Source organism: Colletotrichum godetiae (genome assembly GCF_030913485.1).
Source record: "Colletotrichum godetiae strain CBS 193.32 chromosome Unknown BDP55scaffold_14, whole genome shotgun sequence".
Taxonomy (NCBI): Eukaryota; Fungi; Ascomycota; class Sordariomycetes; order Glomerellales; family Glomerellaceae; genus Colletotrichum; species Colletotrichum godetiae.
The window spans coordinates 226,348-234,515 of NW_026851262.1; the positions used below are offsets into that span (position 1 = coordinate 226,348).

General features: G+C 54.9%; 2 protein-coding genes across 2 annotated transcripts; both read left to right on the forward strand.

Moving 5' to 3' along the window:
- Positions 1–3,626: 3,626 nt before the first annotated feature.
- On the forward strand, positions 3,627–4,538 carry BDP55DRAFT_549282 (CCAAT-binding transcription factor subunit B; the record flags this gene model as incomplete). Its single annotated transcript, XM_060568915.1, has 1 exon — positions 3,627–4,538. The coding sequence occupies one exon, from the start codon at positions 3,627–3,629 to the stop codon at positions 4,536–4,538; it is 912 nt and encodes a 303-aa protein (XP_060431351.1).
- A 1,241-nt stretch (positions 4,539–5,779) lies between these two features.
- Positions 5,780–7,764, forward strand: BDP55DRAFT_659026 (kinase-like domain-containing protein). The gene is made up of 3 exons (XM_060574525.1): positions 5,780–6,406; positions 6,519–7,138; positions 7,221–7,764. Exons 1-3 carry the CDS (start codon positions 6,032–6,034, stop codon positions 7,642–7,644), a joined length of 1,419 nt encoding a protein of 472 aa, XP_060431352.1. The 5' UTR covers positions 5,780–6,031; the 3' UTR covers positions 7,645–7,764.
- Positions 7,765–8,168: the final 404 nt, after the last annotated feature.

Below are 8,168 nucleotides of genomic sequence, written 5' to 3' on the forward strand. Positions count from 1 at the left end.
TCTATTGGATCCTCGACCATCAAATCAATCGGTCGCCAATCACCAGCTAAGCCTATCCGCTCCGCATTTGAAGACTCTACCGATCTTGCATCTAGGGCGTGCGTACGATAGCATAGCTGCGAAGAGACGCGCGCGAAGAATCAAAAAAGAGAGACGTGAAGAAAAGCAGAAAAGGTCTACAGCAACAGTGAGGGGAAACCCATAGCGCGGCAGGCAGGCAAACAAGCAAGCCGTCAGCGGCACGCAACGCATCACCGAGCACAACGCCCGCGCGCACTCTATCCTTCTTCTACGGTACTTCACTTACACACACCGCTAGAACACCGCGGTGGGAAGACGTCCAAGAATAAGACAGCCAGCGCAGAGTACGACGACTCAACCCAAGAAAGAAAGAAAAAAGGCAGTGACGCGACATTGCTCTGCCCGGCCCTGCCTCCCGACTCTGCCACTTTGTTATTGCCAGCCCAACTTCCTGTCTGGTCTGGTGCACTTCTGACGACGTTCTGAGAAAGTGGAAAGAAGATAATTACAACACGGGAGGGGGCGTGTGTGCTCTGTACCTTCCATTGCTGTAAGTTGGACCACCACCACCACCACCACCACCACCTCCACCAGCACGGTACGACTTTGCCAGGACTTCCTCCCTCACCTTCACCTCCCGTTCTTACCCTCTCATTCTGCTTTGCCTTCCTTCCCTCACTGCGACGTCAACGTCAGCATAGGTACCTACCATACCCCCCCACCCCACCCCACCCCTACCCCTCTTCTGCCTGGCTGCCTTGCCTTCCTCGCCTTTTTCGCCCTGGCCTTTCTTCCTTTCCCCTCCTTCCGTCTTTACTGCTGTTAAACCCACCCCCTCTCTTCGCAGCCTTAGGCCCACCTGATCCCAGCAAGAAAAGAAAAAAAAAAGGTGACCCATCTTCCGCCGACGCCACACACTCACACTCGTGTCTTTAGGATCCACGCACCTTTTGCTTGGTTTTTTTTCCCTCTCGACCCTCTTGACCCTCCGAAACAGGCGTACAAAGTGCCAAAGGGCCCCGGTTCGCCAAAAGGAAAAGCTCCAGCGAATCCAACGAGCCAAAAGCCAGAAAAAACCCGCCCTCCCACAAAACCCAGCAAATCAGCTCGGTTTTTTCTTGCGACCACTCACGTCCCTCCCTCAACTCTCCAAACGTCTCCCCCGACCTGACACCACCACTCACATTTCACCACTCACCATTCACCCAACAGTCGTGAATTGTTCGCGACTTGGAATCCGCTCAGAGAGGTCCTATCATCGTCGACTTCGACTTCTCGCTATCCTCCGACCAAGCATCTTTGTCTATTGGCCAATATCAGTAGCAAACCCAACTGCTCTCTTATCAGGTGACTGAAGCAACCTGCGGAAAAGAGCATTTCTCCCGTCTCTGCCTGTTTGACCGCAGCGCTCCGGACCGCACGCATCGCATCGCATCAGCCCAGCGCGACCACAGCAAAAGCCAGTTGCTCAACCGCGTCGCACTTTCGCCCTAATACCAAACAACCTATCGCGCAACGCGTCATAGCTTCTTTGGAGGCGATTTCAAGCTCATATCGTGACACTCGAGTCAAAAGCCTATCAGAAAGCTTCGCCTCGACTTAGACCAGGAGCCAATCCCCGAAAAATTCACCCCCAAAGCCAAAAATTCAGCCAACCAGGTACGTTTCGCATGCCACTCGACTCAAGTCCTTTGGCGCCCCTCCTGTCCAGCCTTGTACGCGCGCTTCCTTGTCCCTGAAGACGGCTGCCATCTTCCTTCCCTATCAAGTCTTGTCATTTAATTTTTTTTATGTACGCTATCCTCGTTTGGCTTCTCTGTCAGATCTGGCGCTTCACAACTTGAGCTACCTACTCATCTGGCACTGCCAAGTACATGAGGGAGGATACTCGAGGGTTCCTTCGAGTAGAAGCAGTACGAATACTTTTTTTTTTAAGCCATCGTCTTTTCTTTTCTCCCGATTCCTCTCACACACGTTGTATGCGCCTGTTGTTCTTTTGAAACCGGGACGGACAACACATGCTTACTGACTTGACCAGGGCGCATAACATTCACACCTCCTTCACGGCACATCGCTTTCATCGGCGATTACACCCACCTCTCCAACTTCGGTTGTACGTTTATTGTGCTTTCTTCATTATCGCATTGTTCTCGGCCTTCGCAGCACTCGTACTCTGCCCGTTCCCCCCGAGGTGTAACCATCCATTCCTCGGTGGCCCCCCTCCCCATCACTATGTCCACGTCAATATGTCTCTTTCCTGTCATCTGCGGGCCCATCGCGTCACCCTTGGGGTCTTCACTACCTCCTCCCCTGACGTTACGCTGTCTCGACTGCTGTGCTTCGCGCAGAGATGTGCATCGGCATACCAAGCCTTCTATGCCTTCTCGGGAACCACTTCGGCGACATATCGAGGTAGCAGCTGCGCGTTACGAGCGTTCCTCACGCCAGCCACTCCCACTCTACCGACGTGCACTTCCAGTGGAATGGACGTTATTGCGAAGCGCTTAGTGAGCCCAGCCTGGCTTGTGGCAGCGACACAAGACAACGCCTGTACAGGCACCCCTTCCCCTCCACCGGTGCAAGCACGGGCTCTGTCACAGCAGCTCGGACTGTCTTTTGGCTCTGCGCCGCCACCACAACCGCATCAAGGGGAAGTGTCGCCGCCTAGGTTGGCATGGTGGGCCTTGTCTCTGCATATTCCGTCATGCATGCGAGGTCTGCCAGCGCATCAAGTGGTGGCCCGAGACGCCAGGAGAGGAACATGAACCCCACCCCATCTTGCTTGTCTTTGTCGCATCATCTCGAGCTTTGGCTTATATACAGGAGAACTAACATTTTTGGTTGGACAGATCCAACGACGCGAAGTGGAAAAGGATTCAACGGTCTCTAATTTCTGGAGAACTCAAGGCATCGACCTGTTTCGTCCAAAAGAACAAGGACAAGCCAACTTTTGCCCTACCCGCTCTCCCGCTGTGCAGCCGGTAGACCAGCCCAGGACCAGCCCGGACTACGGAGCCCTCGATCGGCTAGAAGCAACTGAACCCCCGCCGCCTCGCCTCCGCCTTGTACGGTAGCAGCCTCGACATACCTACCTGCCCGCCTCTTGTCGAACCCACACACTCTCGCCGCCCTCACGTGGCTGTCATTCTGACCCCAGGCTCAGCCACCCACCTCGTCCGCCCCGCGACTACATCAGCCCGCATATGCCGTGGTCGGCCACTTGCGTCGCGCACCACTGCCAGCTCATCCACGCATCACCAATAGATTGAGCCCCTCCGCTCCCAATACACTGGAAAAAGGACCCTAGGACACCGCCGGCTCCCAATCCGTGTGCCCAACTCTACCCAAACAGACGGGCCGTCCCAGTCATTTTAAAGCTCACTCCTCACGAGAAAGGCAGCTTTCGTCGCAACTCATTCGTCACTCGCGACCCATAGCCGTGATACCCTTTTTCTCTCCCACGGTCACGTTTTTTCAACCGCGCCAAAGCCGTTGTCAAGCTACACCACTTCGCTGGCTTTTTATTGGTTCCGACACTCTACGCGACGAAGACAATTGCCTTCATTGCACAGTTTGACCACCCCTCGAACAAGCTTAACCCCAGTATGATGGAATACGCACAATATCCTCAACAACCTCAAAACGCGCACTCCGGATACACCAACTCCACTACAGGAAACAACATCACCTCTCCTCACGGCGTACAGACGTCACCTATCCTGTCTCAACAGCAATCACCCTCTCAACAACAGGGACACAACATGTACCAGCCACAGTACAACGTTCCCCAGCAGGGCATGCATTATGGCATGCCTCAAATCCAAGCCGCTGCCATGGCGGCAACTGCAGCTGCGTCGGGATCCAACTACCCTTACATGCAGTCGGACCCTAGTTTGCCCCAAACCTCGCCACGAATGGGCGGAGCCAAGAAGGAGAGCCGCGATCCTCGATCACCCACCCAGATGAACAACGTTTCGCAGCTACCGGGCCAGAGGCGCCTCAGCCAAGTTACCAGCCCCGGCGTTCCTACGGCGCAGGGCATGATGAACCACGTCGGCGCGCGACCTGGTGTTGCGCCGCCGCAGATGGCTCAGGCTCAAGCCATGCCTCACCCGCAATCGCCCGAGATGCCCGCCGGTGGTGTCGAGGAGTCGCCTCTCTACGTCAATGCTAAGCAATTCCATCGCATCCTCAAGCGCCGTGTCGCACGCCAAAAGTTGGAGGAGCAGCTGCGTCTTACTTCCAAGGGCCGCAAGCCATACCTTCACGAGTCAAGACACAACCATGCTATGCGCCGGCCTCGCGGACCTGGAGGCCGTTTCCTCACCGCTGAGGAGGTTGCCGCCATCGAGCGCGAGAAGGGCGGTGGCTCCGGCGAGGGCCCCGAGGACATCGTCGAGTCCAAGGCCGGCTCCAAGAGGAAATCGGAGGCTGACGACTCTAGCTCGAACAAGAAGGCCAAGAAGGCATCTGAGACTCCTGAAGAGGAGGAGGAGGAGGAGGATGACGAGTCTTGATTGGCAGCCATACAACTTTGTTCTTATTTTGTCGCGCATTCCGATCACGAAGTCACGACCGTCTGCAGAGACGACTTGCAGCCATCTCCACCCTCTCGAATTTGCCATAAAGGAGACTAGGGAGCTTGCACGGAAGATGTGTTTATAGGGGCTGGATTATTCCACACAGACGTCTTTGTATGCAGCATGCGGGCCGGTACACAGGACTCTCGTTGCTCTCTGGCTGCCAGGTCTAGCCGATGCCACTCCGGTCGTCATTGGTATTTTTTAACGCGTCTGTTTTTTTCCTTTTCGTTTTCACGGCTAATACACATTATCGACTGGCAACAGCATGGCGCCCGTTTAGACGGGTGGCCGCAAGGGAAATGGGAGGGAAGAATGCATGGACGACTCGAAACGACGGATACCCCTCTTGTGTTTACTCGATTACCCCCTTCTCCTTGTTGTTCTTGATTTGACTTCACTTCGTGTTACAATTCTTTTCCTGGATGAGGGACTCTTCTTCTTGGGGAACGGTCGGTAGTGTAGGAATTGGGCAGATGGTCTGGCTACCAACGGCTTCCTTTTTTTATTTTATATTTCGTGATTCAGCAGGGAGTTGAAACGAAGAGAAAAGAAAAACCCAAAACGAAAAGCCGCCAGCGATTGGTGTGCCGCGAGTTTGATGTACGGGAACAAGAGAATGATTGAAGATGATATTTACGCTTATACTTATCTACCTCACCACTTCTTACTTGCTGGACTGATGGAGATAGACTCTGTTTCCTGGCAAATCCGTCGCCGGATTCGCATGTATGGAGAGAAACACGGATTTAACGACCTTTTACTCTTTGAACAATTTATATCTTTTAGTCTTTTTACTGCAAATGACTGCCATTGAGGGTGACCAGAAAGACACTGGCTACCACTCCCGGAATAATACTTCGTATCTCCATGTGAAGGAGCAATTAACATGACAGCGACTTGGACTTGGGATGGACTTCTGTCCACGGTACCCACAAGATGGGTCATTCAGCCCAGGAACGAGGCTTTTGCGCCAGCAAATCATGGAGCCGAGGCGACGGATCGTCGATCAGGGCCATGCATGGAGGGAAAGAATGGCTGACTTCCACAAGTTAGACCTGTCGGATCTCTTGCTCGGTCGGGTGCGGCTATCGAGGCCCGCCTCCACCTCCGCATTCTGCTGCATCCAAGGACCTCTGTGAAGGAGACCCCGGGCTGGGCGGGTGCAGGTCCCCCAAGTGCGTCCGTCTCCCCCGCTCTAGAAAATGGCAGTCCCAAAGCTAAGTCAGCTCTGCAGCTCCTTAGGCCGGTGGACCTCGGCATCTTTCTGTGCTGGTTGGGGACAACTTGGGGCACTCAATCAGCTTGCTCTCCCGGCCGCCCACCTTGCATGGAGTTTTGGTTAGCAGTCTAGGCCCCGGCTCACCCCCGCGTGCCCGCTAAAACGTCAGTGGGGGACGAACCGAGGCTGGTAAAGGTCCGAACCAGAGATGCGACGGCCAGCCCGGTATCATTTTACCCCGGACTCACTCACCTCTCCGACTGAGAACTTTGACGGCAACGGCAGACCTGCAGCGCATTTGACCGACTACATCTATTCCTCGGCAGCCAGGTCGACACGAGACGTACCCCTGCCAATTAGGAACTTGGGACAATCCAGCCAATTGCTACTACAATCCGCGATACTCGACTGTAAACACGCACTGGACACGACCCTTACTCTCGGCATCCATTCTTTCTGCATAGCGAGAACGGCAAAGGGCAAGATGGCAGGACGCGTGCGGCACCCAATCGACCAGCAGGCGCTGGAACGGTATATCGAGAAGAATGTGCCGCAGATCAAGACGCCATTGGAGATTAAACAGGTACGTCTACGGTTTGCCTCCTGTGCCCGCATGCCCCCTCGGTGCCCTGTCCTTTCCTGCCCATGACCAGAAGAAGCTTCCTTTCCTTGACTGACTTGGACCTTTTCCACAGTTCGGCTTTGGCCAATCGAACCCGACATACCAACTCACCGACGCGACGAACAAGCGCTTCGTGATGCGCAAGAAACCCCCCGGGAAGCTCCTCTCCAAGGCCGCGCACAAGGTGGAGCGCGAGCACCGCATAATCCACGCCCTCGAACACACCGACGTGCCCGTCCCCAAGGCCTACTGCCTCTGCGAGGACGAGTCCGTCGTCGGCACCGCCTTTTACATAATGGAGTTCCTCGACGGGCGCATCCTCGAGGACCCGGCCATGCCCGAGGTCTCGTCGCCCGAGGAGCGCAAGGCGCTATGGAAGGCGGCGACGCTGACGCTGGCGAAGCTGCATAGGGTCGCCCCCGAGGACGTCGGCCTGCAGACGTTTGGGAAGAAGAGCGGGTTCTACGATCGGCAGATTCAGACGTGGACTACGATTTGCAAGAGCCAGGCGGCGGCGGTGGATTTGGAGACGGGGGAAAAGGTTGGGGATTTGCCGCATTTTGGAGAGATGGTTTCGTTCTTCAGTGATAAGAGTCGGCAACCTAAGGATCGGGGCACGTTGATTCATGGGGATTATAAGATTGATAATCTCGTTTTTCACAAGACGGAGCCAAGGGTCATTGGTATCTTAGAGTATGTCTCTCCTTGCCCCCTTTCTTCCCCTCTTCTCCTCCGATTATGAAGCCCGTCACAATAACTAACAAAAATACCCTAGCTGGGAAATGTCCACCGTAGGCCACCCCCTCTCGGACCTCTGCAACTTCCTCCACCCGTACTTCACCGCCTCGCGCGCGGGAAGCGGCCTCTACGCCAATGACGGCTTCCTCCCCGGCGCGACACCCGGTCTGCCGACGATTGAAGAGATTGTCGGGTGGTACACCGCGGAGGCGGCGCAGGCGCCCGCGGGTTCTCCCGTTGGCGGCGGGTGGACGCCCGCGACGGAGCTGTCGTGGGGCGCGGCGTTTAGTCTGTTCCGGCTGGCGGGCGTGTGTCAGGGCATCGCGGCGCGAGCGGCGCAGGGGCAGGCTAGTAGTGAGCAGGCCAAGAGGTTTGCTGTTACGAGGGGGCCGTTGGCGGAGTTTGCTTGGGAGCTTGTTGGGAGGAGTCAGGAGGAGAGTGGGGGAAAGGCGAAGTTGTGAGGGGGGTTGGTGGTGATGTTTGTAGGTAGCCAGCGTCTGGTAGATGTGAAATGTGAGGTTGAGTTGTATTGTGATGTGGTGTTTCTTCTGCAATGACTGACAGAGTGGATGGTGAAACTGCCGTTGGGTTCTATGATGCAGTATGTATGCTGAAGAAGTCACAGACCGGCAACGCGCAATGGAACTCATCTTAACAGGAAGGTGTAAGTCTAGACAGAGACAATGATCAGAACTTTGGTGAGCTTAGCGATGATTGCAACTAGTTGGTCCTTCAAGAATATCGTCATTCGAACGATGCGTACGAAGAGTGTATGGACTTGCTGCCCCTCCAATATCTGCTAGCTGGACAGGTATGCTGTTATATCATCAACTTCCGATGTAATGAAGAAGCTCAGTAGTTGAGTATCAATAAACATCTTCTTTTCCGGGATCCCAATGTCTACGTCCGGCAGCTTGAGTTTTGTTGCGATGTCGATGTTTTAGCAGCCGAGGTGGCGCTGTAGGTGATATTAAGGCGAAAAATA